The 19,216-nt window shown below is 46.7% G+C and overlaps 1 protein-coding gene across 1 annotated transcript in view; it reads left to right on the top strand.

Moving 5' to 3' along the window:
- The window catches only part of Erich6b (glutamate rich 6B), a 42,648-nt gene extending 28,549 nt beyond the window's left edge, over positions 1-14,099 (top strand). Inside the window, exons 9-13 of the mRNA XM_078015920.1 lie at positions 1,243-1,370; positions 6,744-6,829; positions 6,968-7,120; positions 11,334-11,559; positions 13,887-14,099. Of these exons, the coding sequence (XP_077872046.1) occupies positions 1,243-1,370; positions 6,744-6,829; positions 6,968-7,120; positions 11,334-11,559; positions 13,887-14,099 (806 nt within the window). The remainder of the gene's footprint in view (positions 1-1,242; positions 1,371-6,743; positions 6,830-6,967; positions 7,121-11,333; positions 11,560-13,886) is intronic.
- Positions 14,100-19,216: the final 5,117 nt, after the last annotated feature.

The raw sequence follows: 19,216 nt of genomic DNA, 5'->3' as shown, positions 1-19,216 counted from the left end.
ACACAGGTACACAATAAGCATTTATTAAGTGAGCAAATGAACCCATGATCGAGCCCTGTTTGCCTCTCTAGAATCGCCGGTCACTACTAGTTCTTTCTCCTTGGAGCCTTTGACCACACAGTGCTCATGCTAGGACCCCTCTTGACTGCTGGACACTTACTTTCCACCAAAATTTGCTTCCGTTTCAGAGCCTGGTTAAGCTCCCTCCTGTGAGTTCTCATGGCACCCTGTTTTGGCCCCAATGGTGGGACACCCAGGGCTCTCTTCACTGGCTCCCCAGTTGCCAAGACATCACGCTCCTCCCTCCCACCAAGAGCATCCCGGCCTTGACCTCAGAGAGAAGCTCTTCTCCCCAGCTGCCTTCACTGCATCACATTCAACACCCCGCAGAAGGCACTTGGAGCAGAGCTTCTCTTGTCCTTACTAGTTTAGTTCCGAAATTCAATTGTTGTAAAAATGGATAAATATAAAAATAAACTTTTTGCTATGAAAACTAGTTGATGCTTTTTTAAAAAGCTCAATAAGAAAATACTTTTTTAAGAATTATTTTGGGTTAGTTGTGAACCAAATGGACATAAAACATGGGGTAATGTGCAGAAATTGTTTTTTTAAGATTGTACCATTCTGCACTCAGTCTATTAGAAACTGCCAAACCTGGAGGTGATCAGTAGTAAATTATGGGTGTGGTTTGAGCACAGAGCCCCAGTGATCAGATCTCAAAGGAAAGACTTTGCTCTACATTTTAAATGACATATTCATATACATTTAGGCTTTAGGTGAAAGTAACATGTTTAAGGTGTGTTTCCCTTTCTCTAGCCTGTTTTTTCATTTAGCAGCCACCACTTTTGTCTGAGACCATGCCACTCATTGCTCCACACTTTGCATATGGCTGTCTCCGGCTCTAGTGCCCATGTCTGGACGGGGTGGCCTTCACCATCGTGCCTATTATCCTGCCCTTGACTGCTACACATTAAGCCCTTAGAAATATGTGTTCAGTGAATGATTGGAAAAAAAACAGAGAGAGCTGGGATTTCAGCCCCAGCCTTGCGAGCTTCAGAAACCTTGCTCTTCCTAGGACCCGGCCTCCTTCCTTATTTGGACAATGGCTGAATCTCCAAACCCTGAAACCCTCCCTGGCACGTTGAGAGGGTCATCTCCATTTCCTTTCTCTTTCCTACAAAAAATCTTACTCAATCCAGTCTCTGGACTGAATGCAAACATCATTCACTCACTGAATGGCAGGTCTAAAGTCGTCTGAGACTCTCACATTTCATCTCCCGAGTATGATGGAGCCTGAGCCAGAAGGCAAGAAGCGGGTTGGTGGTAAGAAGAAAGTGGAACTAGATTCAGAATGGATACAGGAGATGAAGGTAAAGACGGCGCAGTGTTGAAGCTCTCACTTTGGGTACTTGTTCTTGGTTTTTTTTTTTTAGGGGGGGGAGGTGCTGGTTTGGGGGTTTGGGTTTTTTGGTATGTGAGGCACACACACCATCAGAGCTGGCAGGACCACACACAACATGAACACAAACAAGAAAAATGTGGATACTACCTGGAGGTTCACTAGACTGGGAGTGTTATTGGCAGCCCCAATAGGGTTTTTATTAGGATTTATTGAGATTCTTTGGCCTGCTGGGTCTGTAATGGACAATTGGATGTAAAGGAGGAGAATAAAGAAAATATATGATATAGGTTCCTCTCCTAAATAAATTAGAATCTATATCAAAAATCAATTACACAGTGAATGGATACATCCATACAGTGGAATATTATTCAACACTAAAAAGAAATGATCTATCAAGCTGTGAAAAGACACAGACCAAACTTAAATGCATAACACTATGTTAAAGAAACTAACCTACAAAGGCTACAACTATATGATCCCAACTCTATGACATTCTATGAAAAGTGAATAACCAGGGACAGTACAAATATCAGTGGCTTCTATGTGTTAGGCAGAATGAAAAGAGAAATAGGCAGAGAGAAAAGATTTTTAAGACAGTGAAACTATTCTGTAGGAGACTACTACAATGGCAGATGCATGTCATTACACATACGTCCAAACCTACAGAATGTATGACACCAAGAGTGAAGCCTGATGTAAACTGTGGCCTTGGAATTAGAGAAATGCAAATCAAAACTACTCTAAGATATCATCTCACTCCAGTCAGAATGGCAGCTATTATGAAGAAAACAACAATAAGTTGGTGAGGATGTGGGGAAAAAGGTACACTCAGGTACATTGCTGGTGGGACTGTGAATTGGTGCAGCCAATATGGAAAGCAGTATCGAGATTCCTTGGAAATATGGAAATGGAACCACCATTTGACCCAGCTATCCCTCTCCTTGGTCTATAACCAAAGGACTACAGGGGCACATACAGCATACTACAGAGGCACATCCACATGAATGTTTATAGCAGCACAATTCACAGTAGCTAAACTGTGGAGCCAACCTAGATGCCCTTCAGTGGATGAATGGATAAAAAAAAATGTGGCATATATACACAATGGAATATTACTCAGAAATAAAAGAGAATAAAATCATGGCATTTGCAGGTAAATGGATGGCACTGGAGAAGATAATGCTAAGTGAAGTTAGCCAATCCCCCCCCAAAAAAAACAAATGCTAAATGTTTTCTCTGATATAAGGAGGCTGGTTCATAGTGGGATAGGGAGGGGGTGCATGGGAGGAATAGACGCACTCTAGATAGGGCAGGGGTGGGAGGAGAAGGGAGGGGGCAGGGAGTTAGCAAGGATGGTGGAATGTGATGGACATCATCATCCAAATTACATGTATGAAGACATGAAAAAAAAAAAAGAAACTACGACCTTGGGTGTGTCAGTACGTCGTCCATCAATTGGAATACGTGTACCACTCTGGCGGAGGATGTTGATGGTAGGGAATGTGAGGGTGGACATTGGGGGTGTATGGAAATCTCTGTATTTCCACTTAGTTTTGCTGTGACCTGCTCTAAAATGTGAGATTTGTTTTTAAAAACCAATCATGTGGTATATTTACAAAGAATGATACTATGAAGTCACAAGTGTAAACAGGTCTCAGAACGTTAGAATCATTGATCATGAACTAATAATTATGACCCAAGTTCAAAAAATAGACATTAGAGTGGAGATGGGAAAGATGTAGTAGACCTGTGCCTTCAGTAAATACGTGCTGAGAACATACAATGAATGCCCCAGGTCCTGGACTCACAGGGGCAGACAGAACATCGTCTTTGCTCCCAGGAAGCTCATGTTCCATCAAAGAGAGAGCCCGAGTCCAAAAGCACTATTCAGTGCCACGGCAGCTATTATTGCATGGCACAAGGAGAAAGCAGCATGAGGACTCTCCAGTTGCTGGGCTGAGAGAGGAGTTGCTCCCACACCCACAGGGCATTTGGGGAAGGCCTGTGGGGCCAAGTGCCACTTGAGCCTGAGCCATGAAGATACCAAGGGGAAGGGCATCCCAGGTAGAGCCAGGAAAGGCCCTGAAAACTTCACCCCAAGGACAACTGTGAGCAAGTGGCAGAGGGATGGGGAATGGGTACCTGAGGTCCCGAGATGTGTTAGTCAACTTTCCATTGCTGTGACAAAATACCTGAGACCGTTCATTAAAAGGAGAAAGATTTATTTTTGCTTGCAGTCTATGGTCACTTGGTCTTGACCCTTTGGGCCTGTGGAGAGGAGAAACATCACAGTGGAAAATGTACAGTGGAGCAAATCCTCTCACCTCATGGCACCCAGGAAGTAGAAGAAAGGAAGGGAAGGGCTGGGGTCTACATATCTCCTTGAAGGGCACACCCTCAATGTCCTACTTCCTTCAAGTAGAACTTCCATCTCCCAGCAGGGCTATCAGCTGGGGACCAAGCCTTCAACACATGAGCAAAAAGGGGACATAGCTGGGTGTCATTGCACATGCCTGTAATCCCAGCAATTCAGGAGGCTGAGGTAGGAGGATCATGAGTTCAAAGCCAGCCTCAGCAACAGTGAGGCCCTAAGCAACTCAATGAGATCCTGTTTCTAAATGAAATACAAAATAGGGCTGGGGATGTGGCTCAGTGGTCAAGTGCCCCTGAATTCAATCCCCAGTACCCAAAAAATAAAGGTAAAAAAGAAGTTAACCATAACACCAGCTCACTGGGTAGAGCCACTGTCTCAAGGACACACAAAGCCTGTATTAGTCAGGACAATGATCATCACCTGCTGAAATTAACATCCTTTCCCAAAGCTTGCAGGCTTAATAAGCAGATGTGTATATCTTGCTTACTTCACATCTTATTTTCAGTCTCATTAGCTCTTTGGAGTGACGTTTCTCCAAAGTGGGTCTCAGGAATCTGGGCCCTTTCATCAGGGGTCACCACTACCTTGGAGATTTTTGGTTTTTTTTAAGTCCAGTTTCCTGGACAGATAGTAAAGCCAGAGTCCAGGCTCAAGTTCCATGACGGAAACAAGTCACACGACCCCCACCTAGCTGCACAGGAGCTGGGAGATGTTATTCCTGCTGCACCGAGAGGAAAAGCAATCAGCCACCCTCACTCAACCACCTTTATGTAATGAGGTGGCCTCCATGTGACAGAGTGGAAGAGAACAGGAAACGGACGCTGTGTGCCGAGGTGCAGACTCTTCAGGCCTCCAGTCAAGGATCGGGCTGCTCAGTACTCTTTATCTCCTGGGCCTGCCTGTAGGGAGGAAGTCCATAAACAGTCCAAACTCTCCAGGTTGTAAGGGACATCGGGAAGGATATTGGAAGCCCTTACATACAGTCTTCAGCTTCCTCATCTAATGAATGAAAGAAAACTGACTTGCTCTCTTACTCCAGCTAGCCTAGCTCACTCCACATTCTTCCTACACTCCAACGGAGGACACACATCCTTCCCAACAGTCGATCACACACAAGGCCACAAAGCAAACCTCAGCAGACACTGAAGAGCTGATACCACATCATAGACTCTCTCCCTAATGCATTTTAATTAGTAATGCTAACAATGTAAACAAAGGCACTCCATACACTGGCAAATGTAGTACCACTCATAAGTAACTTGTATACAAAAGAATGACTCATATTGAAAGAAAAAATAAATGAATTTTAAAAAATAATTTTGAAAATATTATGAATGGAGTAAAAATGAAAGGTAGATATCTCCGCTCCTGGAAAACAGCTAACACAGTATTTTGAGAGGAACCTCGTAGTCCCGTCTGCTTATGTAAATAAGGAGGATGGTTAAAAAGAAAAAGAAAGATGAAGATCAATATGTTCAGCATCCACTTCAAGGAATTAGAGAAATAAAATAGAATAACCTAGAAGACCATCAAAAAGGTTCTTATTGGTAACAAGAACAGAAACTGTTTATTCTGTTCAGTAGAACAATTAAATAAACAATTCAATAGAATAATACAGTCAACAATATGTTTTAGTCAGCTTTTTCACTGCTGTGACTAAAGGGCCCAACCAGAACAATTGTAGAGGAGGAAAAGCTCCTTTGAGGGCTCAGGGTGTCAGAGGTCTTAGTCTATAGAAGGCTGGCTCCATTCCTTGGGGCTCCAGGTGAGGCAGAACATCACGGAGGGAGAGTGTGGCAGAGGGAAGCAGCTCACAGGATGATTAGAAAGCAGAGAGAGAGAGACTCCACTTGCCAGATACAAATATATACCCCATAGCCAGGCCTCCACCACTTCCTCCAGCCACACCCCACCTGCCCCAGTTACCACTCAGTTAAATCCATCAGGGATTAATTCACTGATTAGGTTAAGGCTAGAACCCAATCATTTCTCCTCCAAACCTTCTTGCATTATCTCATACGTGAGCTGCTGGGGGACACCTCACACCCAAACCATAAAATAAATAAACCATAAACTTGTTCTTTGAAAATATTAGTTATAAAAATAGACAAAGTTCCTGACAAGTTTGATACAGAAAAAAAATAAAGAGAAGGCATAAATAATATAAGGAATGAAGGAGAGGATATAACAGAGGCAGTGAAATATTTTTTAAAAACAGTATATGACAAAATTTTAATGAAAAAAATTGCATAAAATGAACAATCTCCTAAAAAATATAATTTACTAAGACTAAGAAGAAAATTGTGAAAACCTGAATGGACCAACATTATGGGTTGAATTGTCCCCCTCCCCCTCCCCCCAAAAGACAGGTTGAAATCCTAACCTCCAGCACCTCAGCATGTGGCTGTATCTGGAAATGGAGTCTTTGGGGTGTAATTAATGACATTAAACGAGGCCATGCTATAGTAGGGTGTGCCCCACCTTCAACACCACTGGTGCCCTCCCAAGAAGACACAGTGAAGAGGCAGGGATGGGGTGATGTACAGACAAGCCACAAAAGGTCAAGTCGCCATCGATTCCTAAGAGTCAAAGGTGGGGAAGAGGATCTTCCTAGCAGCCTCCAGGAGGAAGCAACCCTGTGGACACCATGATGTCACGCTTCTGGCCTCCACAGTGGTGAGGGAATATATTTCTGTTAACATCAGCTGCCCAGCTGGCTGGACTTGGTTCCACCTGCTAGGAAATTCAAAGGACCAATAATCATGGGGGTGAGCCAAGTGAGCACTTCAGTCTGTATGGGTGTGCATGGGTGTGTGCATGCACGTGTGTGTGCATGCAATCAGAGCAGCACGTGGTCACACAAAGAGCAAGCAGATGCAGGGTCTGAGTGCTTTAGTGACCTCACCGTGCTCTGAAGCAGGACAGTCAGCATCTGCGTGCTTTTCACAGACATCTTTTCTTTCTCAGGTGCGTAAAGGTGATGGAAAATTAATTCTCTACCCCAACGAGAACATCTTCCAAGTTCTCTTTCCTGATGGGACAGGACAGATACAGTATCCACTGGAGCAGAGACATGCTCATATGGACACAGACTGGCACTTACAATGTCTGATTCAGGGCTGGGGAAGGGTTTGAGGACTGTGTCCTCCAGGGAGTCCCAAGGGACTGCTTGTGCCTTAACCAACGCCCAGCTATCCATCAGGAAGGCTCGCTCTGCTCATCTCCTGCACAGATGGTGAAGAGTTCACATACATCATTCTGGAAGACAATCTAGAGGCTAGCATCCGGGCCCTCGTCAATAACTCTGGCCATGCCACCTTCAATGATGAAAATGGATTTATCTGGTAAGCTTGAGTCATGTGTCCCCAGTACCCTGCCCGCAGGGTAGTAGTGCCGTGGAAGTTTGATCTCAGTCTGCACCACCCTCCTACCTCCCTGTCTCTAAACTCCTGTGTGCTGCGAACAGGACAAAGGGTAATAGGAGGGATGAATACAATAGGTCCTGCCCTCAGAGAAGGAGCAAGGTCCTTGTGTCACCAAGGCCTCCCGGCAAGGGGTGGGGGTAATGTTAAAAGCAATCACAGACTTAGTTTCATCTCCTAAATGCCTCCTAAGAGTTGAGCCCTCTATGAATTACCTCTGATGACTTAGGGGTGCCGGGGCTGGGGACAGGGGGTGGGGGGCAGGGGGCGGGGGGCGGGGGCAGGTCCAGGAGCTGCTGACAGCTTTGGAGATATTGTGTTGCATACAGAATCCACAGTGAAAAAGGCAACTTCTAAATATTTCATTAGAATCAAACTTAGTTTTTGAAGTTCCCAATTCTGGTGATGGTTGTATCTGGCAGTGTGCAGCTGGGCCTCTTCTCCCTAACAGCATGCATTTGGAGGACCAGAAGAGAACTTGGAGAAATCTAGCAACTACTTTTATTATATTAATGAAGACACTTAGTGCTGGGGCTATAGCTCCATGGCAGAGCATGTGCCTAGCCTGTGTGAGATACTGGTTTTGATCCTTAGCACTGCATAAAAATAAATAAATAAAATAATTGTTTAACAAATAAAAAAGAAACTTGGGTTCAGAAAATGATAAGTCACTTGTCCCATGTCATACATAAAACTATAGGCAAGAAGTTTTATGGCATTTTGACTCAACCTTTACAAAGCATTTTTTAAAGACATCAAATTAGGTGTAAAAGAGAGATCACATCTCCATTTCTGAACCTCAAAGCCCATCAAAACCCAAGGGGACGGATGATATTCAGAGCTGGGTCAGGACAGGTCCCCTCCCCATGATTCTGGTTCTGTGGGTCTGGAGTGGGACCTGGAAGTCTGCACTCTCTAAGTGCTTCCAGATGATTCTGGGGCTTAGACGAGTATGGTTGCCAAGGTCTCGACTTCGTGGGGGGACAGCAGCAGCCAGTGCTTTAAGTCTCTCCTCCAGAGGAGCCTTGTTCTGAAGTGTCAGGCCCTGGCCTCATAGCCAGTCCACCACCCAGCCATCCCTAACTCCTCATCTCCCACCTCTCTCCTTGGAACCTGCTTCCTATTTGCTCTTTGAAGATCTTCAAAACCCAGGCTAACCCGCACTCAAGTGCTGCCAAGAGCTGGAGAAATCCCAGCAGCTTCCCCTTCTGACTCTGTACTCCCCCTCAAAGGAGAAAATAGGGCAGCTAAGAACTGGGAGGCTTCCTGGCATTCAAAGCTAGCTGGTCAGAGTAGCAATGGGCTTCGCACTCACTGGCAAATGGCGCTTGCAGTGTCTAGGCCATGGGGCCACAGGCCAGGATCCAGCACACCCAGCACGCCCTTGACTCTTGCCTGGTTCCTCTGCCTGCTTGCCCGCAGCTCCTGCCTCTCCCTTCTTTCTCCTGGCTGCCCTACACGAGGAGAAGCCCTTCAGTGTTGTTCCTGGTACTGCTCTTGCCCTTTCTCTTGGTGGTGGACGGATCACTAAGCCCCTCAGCAGTCATACCACAGGGCCAGACCCTCTTCCCAAATGGGTCCCTCCACCCTCTAAGCTGGTTTCTTTCCTAGGGACATCTGCACCACAGAAAAATGTGGCCCATAGCGAGTCGGTCCAGTCCCTGAGAGAATTCTTCAGCAGGACTGTGTCCCATGGTCACAAGGAGATTTTGAGCAAGATCTTCTGACTCATTTGGGAACACAAAGCTGCTGGCCCAGGACCCCAACCCTGGCCTCCAGGAACTTCTGTACATCTCTGTAGCCTTTACACTGAAAGGAATCTTCTTGCGGTGCCTCGGACACAGGGCAGGATCTAGAGCTGAGCTGTTTGAGGACTGAGTACTTCTTGAGTCATTTTTTTGATTTCCATTTCCTCAGGGAGGGTAGAAGGAATGAGCTGTGATTTGCCAAGTGTGTGGAAACTAAAACCCAGCCCCATCCCCAACGTGGTCCCCAGTCTCAGACCAGGCTTCCCCCAGGCTTCAGGGTTCTCACACAGCAAAGGGACAGACCCACCTAAACTCAGGGTCCCTGTGGGCATAGTCTGTCTGCCTTCTCCACGGTACAGGGCCTCCACTTCTGGAGCCTCCAAATTCTGACCACCTCTGACTGTTCTAGATCTGTCTCTGGAAGTCTTAGCCTAAAGTTGCTAACCCTAGAGCTTTGTGGAGCCACTTAAAAGATTAAAGGGCACTGGGCACGGTAGGTAGAGCACACCTGTAATTCCAGCAGCTTGGGAGGCTGAGGCAGGAGGATTCCCAAGTGCAAAGCCAGCCTCAGCAAATTAGTGAGGCCCTAAGCAACTCAGCCAGACCCTGTCTCTAAATAAAAAACATAAAGAGGGCTGGAGATTTGGCTCTGTGGTTAAGTACCCCTGGATTCAATCCCTGGTCCTAAAAATAAAACAAACAAACAAAAAATCTACCTTCTCCTAACTTAGGTCTTGACATCACTTTCCCACTTCCTTCCATTCCTCAGAGATATTGCAGCCCCAATGGCACTGATTCCAGGGACAGCCCTGGTGAGGTTCGAAAAGCAAAAGGCAGAACAAGAAGAATACTGGAGGAGGAGGGAGGTTAGGCTGAAAGGTCAAGAAAGGATGGTTTGAAAGTTAGGCAGTCCCTAAAGAGTAGGGATGGGTGAGGGGGGAACCCACCCACCCTCCAACCCAACATCCACTCACTTGACACCTATCCATGTATGTGCTTGCACAGGGCTGGGCAGTGAGAATTCAGCAGGGTCCCCACCCTTCAGGAGGTTACATTTACTATTTGTGGCAGTTTGGGTCCATAAAGTCACTAAGTACTGAATTAGCCAATAGACCCTATCGTTCCTTGGGACGATATGTGCTTATACACACGTCACCTGGTCAAGGACATGCAGAGCTGCAGAAAATTTGAGTTGCTGAATGTGCACGTTCTCAGCTAAAGTAGAGGGGGTGACTCTGCCTCCTCATCTCAGTTTTCACCCAGAAATGACCAGAGGGCACAGAAAGTGGGAACAGGGCAGCACAGTCCAGGAACCTCCTGCTCCAGGGCCAGTTGGCCAGGGTGTGGCTCAGCTCTGACCCTAGTTAGTGGAATGGCCTCAGACAAATCACTTGACGTTTCCCAGCCTTGTTTTCTTTTAGTAAAATAAAGAAAGAATTTTGCAGGATGCGTTGTTTTTAGGATCTACAATATCATGTTGTGTGAGGCGGGTGTGTACAGTAGAGCCCCCTTCTCTGCAGTTTCGCTTTCTGCAGTTTCAGTTATCTGCAGTCAACCATGGGGGAGAAGAGGGTGAGTATGGTATAATATAATATTTTGAGAGAGAGAGAGAGAGATCACATTCACATAACTTATTACAATAAGTTGTCTTAATTGTACTATTTTATTATTAGTTTTTGTTGTTAATCTCTTACTATACCTAATTTATAAATTAAAATTTATCCTCAGTAAATATGTATAGGAAAAAAACAATGTGCACAAGGCTCAGGAGTCACCTGCATTTCCAGGCGTCCCCCGGGGTCTCAGCATGTGTCCCCTGTAGATATGTGAGTGTGTACTTGTGTACAGCACAGTCTTCCTGAGGGGCTATGGTATTTCCTAAATCAGTGACTTTACAGAACGTAACTACCATGAACAGTGAGAACAGACGGTAGGTAAATTCTATGCAGGAGACTGACAAGGGGTGGGCCTGGAGAGTCCCGGAGAGAACTGGAGGGGCTGGTCCAGCTGAGACTTAGTGAGCAGTGCCAGCTGTGTCGTGTAAGGTGGGAGAGCTTTCCGGAGAGAAGAGCATGGAAGGAGGTAAAGGGTGCAGGGGGCCCTGGAAGAAATGTCAGTCACCATTGTCCAAAGGCAGGGAGCAAGAGCCACCAAGCAAGGCTGAGCAGAGGGTATGCGGGGGCTGATGGCAGATCCTGCTCTTGGGTCTTTATTTGTTGGAACCTCTCCTGCCCACCAAGACCCTGTGGGCATTTCTGTGGCCCAGGAAGAAAGGGAAAAGGCAGGAGAGAGAGGAAGAGAGGGGCCAAGCCCCGCTCTCGCACAGCGGGGGGCGTTCCCCAGTCTGCAGGGCTTGGCTGCAGCTCCCGATGCACCTTCTCCTCTAGGTCAAGCCTGAGCAGCAGCCTGGGCTACTACTTCCCCAAGGGCAAAAACCAGAAGGCCTGGAACTGGTGGAATCTGCAGGTCCACGTCCACATGCCCCCTTTCCAGCCCATCTCCTTGAAAATCAACAGCTACATCCAGGTGCACATAAGAAACCAGGACAAGATCATCTTCAGCTTCCTCCACCAACAGAAGCGGTTTCGTTTAAACCTGGGCACCAAGTTCAAGGTAAGTTCTCCACTGCCCCCACCCTCTGTTGGGTGGTTTTTCTACCTGCACACAGGCTGCAGCTGGCTTGGCCTGCCCGTGCCATGGGCCTCAGGGCCACCTCTGTGTCACACTAACCCATAGAAAGACACGGCCACCCTCACTCACCTGGTGCTTACCCATATGCACACGCTTCTCTGATAATTTTCCAGCACCATGAGCGTGAGAAGGGTGGAAACCGACTTCCCAAGAACTCACTGTGAAAAAAGATGTCAGTAGGCATCACCTCACTCGATGCTCTCAGCAGCCCAGTCAGATGGCAGGGCCAGAGACAAGGGGGGTCTGTTCTCTCCTCCCCCAACACACTCGCCCCAAAACAAATGGCCACCTGGAAGTCTGACGCGCCCTTGTAGGCCAGGCAGGAAAGCGGCGGTGGTTTACTCTCTCCCAGAGCTGCTGGATGAGTGACACAAATTGGGAAACTTAAAACTCCAAAAGCTTCTTGTCTCTCAGTTCTGGGGACTAAAAGTGTGACATGAGGATGTCAGTGGGGTCACCAACGTCCAAAGGCTTTGATGGAGGATGCTCTTGTGCCTCTCTAGCTGCTGGGGACTCCTGGTGTTCACTTGTGGCTGCATCCTCTGACTCCATCCTCACCTGCCATCCCCTCTGTGTGTCTGTGTGAAAAGATCTCTTCTCCTTTCTCTTCTGTGGACAGCAGTCATTGCAATTAGGGCCCATCCTAAATCCAGGAAAATCCCATCCCAAGATCCTTAATTACTCAGGATATAATAGTAAAATACGGTATTTCTAAACAAGGCTACATTCACAGGTGTGGGAGCGAGGGATTAGGTCTTGGGCAGATCTTTTGGGATGATGTAATTAAGCCCCCCATAAATGGTGAGTCTAGTCCCCTGGATTTCTGACTGTAGAAGATGGGCTCTTGAGACCCTTTCTGAGGACTAGAGGCATCGAGGGGAATAAGGGGGTCCTTAGTGCCCCCAGTGAGATCTTAACAAGACCCTGTTCTTGCTCCAGCTCCCCTTCCCCATTCCACATGGAGGACTCTACTCACAGATCCCACCGGGGAGGCACATAGGCCTTCAGAAGTCCAATCACCAGGGAGATAGACAGACATGTCTCCTGGAGGTGAAGCAGATGGAAAAGCAGCCCAACAGCAGATTAAACTGCCCAAATATTATTTGAGAGGAGAGGAGGGTAGGTTTAGGGTAACCAGTCACCCATTTGCCAGGACCAAGGAGTTTCCTGGACATTAGACTTTGAGTGCTAAAACTGGGAAAGTTCCAAACAGGCCTGGCCAGCTGGTCACCCCGGTTCCCTTCTTGGCAGAGCCTGCCATTTTGCAGGCTAAGTAATGATGTCACAACATCCTTGCCTATTCTGGATTCCCCTGAGCAGCCTCCCCCCGAAAGAGGAGGCCAGTGCTGCTGTCCTGGGTCACCCACTCACATCCATGCCACAGCAGCTGCAAGCTGAAGAGGAGCCACCCAGGGCTGGAGAGGGCATGAAGGCCTTCAAGTTGTGGTGGGTTTCCCTGAGGGAAGAGAGCCATGAAAAGAGGACTAACCAGAAAGGGTGGAGCCTGGGAGGCCTAACAGGCCCAGGGAGCTGGGGTACCCTTGGGAAGCTGCCCCAGTGGAGGGGTACAGAAGAAGCAAATCAGCACAAATGTAACTCGTTAGAACAACAGGAAGGAGACAGAGCTGGGGCCCAAGTTGGGCAGCCAGGAGGCCCTAAGAAGAACTTGCCCTTCTACACCCACCTCTCTACTTCCTGGGTGATGTTAGCTTCGTGTCTCTTCTTCTGAAGAGACGCAGGTTATTATATGGCTTAAGTAAGGTACTTTGCATGAAAACATTTCATCAGCCTCATAGAAGTAGAACATACTGGTGTTATTCTCCCTCCGGGAGTCTCTTTATCAACTTCGACAAGCCACACACCAAGGCAGAAATGGACATTGAAGTGTCCTCGTTGGGGCAAGGCCTCATTCCAACAAAACCCGGATACACTCCCAGTGAGCCTGTGGTGGAGTCGGGCTCCCTGGCAGACACTGGCCCTGGAGATGCAGCCTCTGGAAGGCAGGCCAGTCCAGGGCACAAGAGCTGGTTTCTCTCTGGTTTGGGGTCAGGCTGACATGTGGCTGCCACCCACATCACCATGGCCCAAGTGGCCATAGGCACAGGCCAAGTGAGTGTGTTTGGTGACACATCAGAAACGCTACCGGTGGCAGTACTGGGGAGATAGATCAGTCCCGAGGGTGGAGGTTCCAAGGGGGAGGCAGGATTGCAGAGGCACTAATGTCACCTGGCCTTCTGTGAATCCCACAGTTCATAAACTCAGAGGTGCTGCAAGACCTGAAGGAGAAAACAATCCTGGAGGTAGATCCTGGCACAACAGCTCGGAAGGTCCAGATCCTTCTGGGAAAAATGATTAGGATCCTGAACTTGCTGACCATGTCTGATTTGAAAAACTTCACAGAGGCCTCCAAGATGTGTCTCATGGCTTTAGGAACCAAGAAGAGATCTCGATTCTGTTTGTAGGGCAGTCACCAAATTCTCCCAGGCCTTATATATCATCCACTGAATGTCTTGGGAAGGGGGAATCCTCAAGAGCTTCAGGGAAGTCCCAGATCTATCTATTATGTCTTTGAGAGTTGGTTTGTAATTTGGGATCTGTTACAGTTCCTTGGTAAGAGAAAAAAAAAAAAAAACAAGAATGAAAGCAAGCATTGAGGGACTGACAGTATGTGGCTGGGCACTGAGAAGATCTCCTAGTCAAAACCTGACAGCTTTGGGAGCACTGTGTCATGTCAGTAAGCAATACACGTCCACACCCGCTCTGCATGCTCCTACCAGTCACTGCCATCCAGAAATTCTTTTGCAGTTCATTACCTGCCTTGACTCAGGATAGACTGTCCAGCTCTGCCCCTTATTGGCTGTGTGCCCTGGGTCAAGTAACTTTATGTCTCAGTTTCCACATCTGTAAAATGGACCTAGAAACAGTATCTACCACTAGAGTGGGGAGTAGTGAAGAACTTATTGCATGTAGCAACCCTGGAATACGGTCTGGCCATTAGACACCAGTCAGTGAGTTTCTCTAATTACTGTCACGGGGCCGCTCCCTTTATACCTGGGCAGTTCCAGGGAGGTATCTGTCCAGTGTGCATCAAGAGATGCACCTGGAAGTAAGGTTGCGGGGTCTGCATTTCCCTTGGCCTACAGGGATAGCCCCACCCAGCTTTCTTGGGCCTTCCTGATCATGACACTCACCACCATGGACCAAGCGTGCATCACGAAGGAGGTGGGTCCCTGGTGCTGAGCACTATACTTTCGCAAGTTCCATCCCACATGGCTTGTGACAAAGAGTGTTTTCTTGATGACACTGGTGTTCAGAGAGGTTAAATGACTTACCCAGGATCACACACTAGTAAGTGACAGTGAAGACTGGCATTCTGATCTACCTAGCTACAAAGTGACATCACTCTGGTGATAGCACTTTTTTTAACGACTACCCATTCCAGGCATCTCAATAACTCCAGGCCACTCCAGAGACTACTACCCTTATTCTACTTTGTTGCAGGGTCTCTTCCTCCCCCTCTCCCTCAGGGAGCTTGGAGGCCAATCTCAGCCTCCCAGCTGCCTCAGCACAAAGCATGTACCCACCTCCAGGAGACCAGCCACTCCTCCTGACTTAGGAGAATCTGGGTAATACCACGGAACACAGTGCCCTGGTCCTCAGTTGAAAGAGTGAAGGATGGAGGTGGCTCAGCTCCTGGGTCCCATGCTTTTGCACTGAGCCTGGAGGCTCTGACCTCCTCACACACACACCCTTGACCACCCACCCCATCACAGGAGAGGACACCCAAAGCCAGCCTGCACCTGGTTCCCCAAACTAGGAGTCAACTTGGTACTCAAAAGGACCCACATGTCAACTCCAATACCTAGGACCCTTTTGGTCACTTGATAGTCATCAACTCAGTAGCTAAAACAAAAAGGGAAATGTGAACCTGGTAGAACAGTGATCCAGATAGAACATGCAATGGGTCTCAGGATGGATTGGAGCCCAGGAGGCCTGCAGGGAACAGGAGAGCATACTATCTTTCGATACCTGACTCATCCAACAGACACCTCAGTTCACACACGTTTGTCTGCCAATTATTCTCAAAAGTCCCTAGTGGTCTTGGGCACCCTTTTCCACTCCAGTGTAGTAAGGGATATGGGATTATATCTTGTAACCACAGCTCCAGATGAGGCCTGGGCATGGGTCATGTCTAGAAAAAGTGAACTTGAGCTAGGAGCAACCCCAACCCACCCCAGGGTGCCTTTTATACATCCCTGGGATATTCAACTCCCAGAATGACCTTAACTCTAGTGTCAACCAAGTCAGTATAGGAAAAACCTGTTCCCAGTTCAGTCTGACAATTAGCCACTCCCTACTGTGAAGAGTGAAACCCAAGTACCACAGTCATGGACTTCTGAGTCAGCTTTTTCACAACTGTGACCAAAAGAACTGACAAGAAAAATTAGAAGAGGAAATTTTTATTTTGAGGCTCAGTTTCAGAGGACTCAGTCCATAGAGAGCCAACTGCATTCCTCAGTGCCTGATGAGGCAGAACTTCATGGTGGAAGTGTGTGGTGGAGGAGAGCAGCTCAGAACATGAGGATCACAGAGAGCTCTGGCCAACAAGGACAAGCTATAAACCCCAAAAGCATGTCCCCAGGCACCCACCTCGTCCAACCACACCCTACCAGCCTATAGTCACCAGTTAATCCTTATGGGGGATTAACACACAGATTAGGTTATGGCTCTCATAAGCCAATCATTTCACATTGTTCTGAGCCCCCAGCCATCTCAGACTCAGCCCCAGTACAACCTCACCACCTCACCCTCCTCTGCCTCCTCACCACACATGGAGATCCCATGATATCTGCCAAGAGTGGAAGGCACATGGGGTTGGGACCAGCAGGGTGTGATATGAGTTCCAGGGAGAGGCAATGGCATGTGCAGAGACACCGACAGCCAGACAGGCAAGGGTATGGCATTGGAGGTATTTAGGACAAGTTTTTTTTTTTTTTTTCCCTTCCTGTCCTGACCCTGTTCCTCCTTTTGGGGTGGGTTTCTCCCTTGAGAGAATTAATAGGCAGCAGTCACCTGCCTCCAATTGCAGAAAGCAAAAAGATTCAGGATCCAGGTGGAAACCACACCAGTAATCAGAACAGGGAAAATGTAATGTGCATTATTACCCGGTTAATAAGAGAAAATTCACAAGAAATAAAAGAGCAGCAAACAGCACCGTTCCCTCTCCCCCTCTCCCCTTCTTTTTCTTCTGCTTTTCTGGCACAGAAAAGACCCTCTGTTCTCTGCTTCTGTACTCAGGGGAGGCATAGAAAACCAGACTGACAGAAAGATCCACACACCCAGGGAGTTAACTTGGCCAACATGAAAGCAGAGGCAGCAATGCCCAGGCCAGGCCCTGCCACAGCAGTGGGAAGACAAAAAACAAAAGAAATCCAACTCTTTTACTCAAAAAAACAAAACAATAACAAAAAACCAACAATGTTGTGCTCACTCTAGTCTCCAGCCTCTGGTCTGTCCCATGAGGGACAAACAGCATCTTTTTTCATCCTTCCAGGGTAGTCCTTTCCTGCTCAAGACAGTGACGTCTTCTGTTGCTTCTCATCCTGATTCAGGAGGGGAAGCAGACAGGGTCGGCTGAGCCTGTGCACCAGGCAGAGTTCAAGGCTTTCTATTCCAGGAGCAAGGGGGATGGGAGGTAGCCATCTCTCACACTGGGGACTGGGATCTTGTAGTAAGAATGTTACAATATTCCAGTCAGAAATACTGAAAATGAGAGTTGGCCCAGGGCAATTGCTCTGAAACTACAGAAGGAGGAGGGAAAGAGCTGGGGAGGGGGGTGGAGAACAGGCAGGAATGGGCTGGGTAGGGAATGCTGAGTGACTTGGGCACTAGCTCCTTCAACAGATGCTTATTAGGTACCTATCGCAGGCACTGGTCTAGGTGCTGGGTATCTATGGAACTTCTAAACTGGGTTGGTGGCAGAAGGGCCAGCAAAAAACAAAACAAAAACCCCCTCAAGCAAATTAAATTGTGTGTCAGGTATGAGGGTAACCAGGCCAGGTGGGGGAGCAGTAGATGCTGGGGTTTGAAGGATGCCATCACATGGAGCAGGGTGTTGCAACCCCTGCACTATTAACATTGTGGGCTGGATAATTCTTCCTTTTGGGAGCTGTCCTGGCATTGTGAGATAGTTAGCAGCTCTGGTCTCTAACCACAAGAAGCCAGAAATAACCACTCCCCTACCATCAAGACAAAATGAATGTCTTCAGACATTGCCACATGTCCCCTGGTGCTGAGACTACTACAATAGACCATTTGAGGGGTTTCTTTCTTTTTTCCCTCCTTTTTAGCCCAACACATATCTACTTTGGCTAAAGTTCCATGTATTTGAAAAAAAAATATTTATCCTGCAATTTTAAGGTATTTTGAATTTACTAAAGAGGAAACTCAGTAATATCCAGGTATGGTTCATTGTATAAGATAACTGGTCTCTTGAAGAAAATGAAAAGAACAAGCTCTTTAAAAACAACAAAAAGTCAATGCCATGAAAACAAGCAAGCAAAAAACAAATTAGAAGGGACTAGAGAGTGAAAACCAAATAAAAATGTGTAAACCTGGACTTTTAAAAATGCCGTAAGAGAATTGGGTGGTGGGGGGCGGTAACTGGGAAAACTGAAATCTAGATACTCAATTTTTTCGCTTATTTATTTTTTGCAGCACTGGGGATTAAACCCAGGGCGTCATTCACATTAGGAAAGTACTCTACCACTGAGCTACATCCCCAGCCCCTGAATTTTTTTTAGATGTGAAAATGCTACTGTGACTATGTAAAAGAATATTCTTGTTTGGAGGTAGATACTGAAATATTTAGGAACAAACTGTTAATGAAGACTAAAATTCACTTTCAAATAGTTCAGCAATAGACAGTGTGTGTGTCTGCAACACTGACAAAGCCTACTTTAATTCATTAAAATGTGTTCAAGAGCCCAATCGTGTAAGAAAAATTATTTTAAAACACGCATAGAAAAAACTTGGAGGCTGCATTCCAAGCATCTAACAATGGTTTACTTCTGAGGGCTCATTTATGAAAGACTTGCATGTTTTACAATAAAATTCAAACATTCGTGAGCATATATGTATAATTGCAAAATGTGTTTTTAAAAACACACTTATTATTTAAAAAAAAAAACAACACATTTATTCTAAAAGGAAAAACGGACATTTAACAAATGACTATTTAACAGAATGCCACTGTCCCACGTTCAGTAGCAGCTTCCTTTCTCCGGGGGTTCATGCCCAAGAACACAGTATAGTCAAGTTAGCTAAAGAACCACACAGCAAAGCGCCCCAGAGAGGAAGCAATAAAGTCCTTCTTTTCTGAAAAGGATCTCTCATTATCTTCAGTTCCTTTACTACAGCTTCTTTTTAAGGGTTTAAGTCAACATGATGTTGACTCTTCAGTCTTTCTTATAAGATAGTCACAGAAGAGAACTTAAAGATATGGGGTTGTTAAGCCAGAGAAAAAACACAAACCTGTTTTTATTGTTATCATAACACTACTGAATTTCAATACAATTAT

The sequence above is a fragment of the Ictidomys tridecemlineatus genome, chromosome 6, assembly GCF_052094955.1.
Source record: "Ictidomys tridecemlineatus isolate mIctTri1 chromosome 6, mIctTri1.hap1, whole genome shotgun sequence".
Lineage (NCBI taxonomy): Eukaryota > Metazoa > Chordata > Mammalia > Rodentia > Sciuridae > Ictidomys > Ictidomys tridecemlineatus.
Note: the sequence above shows the minus strand (reverse complement) of the source record. Positions and strands in the feature narration are given on the sequence as shown.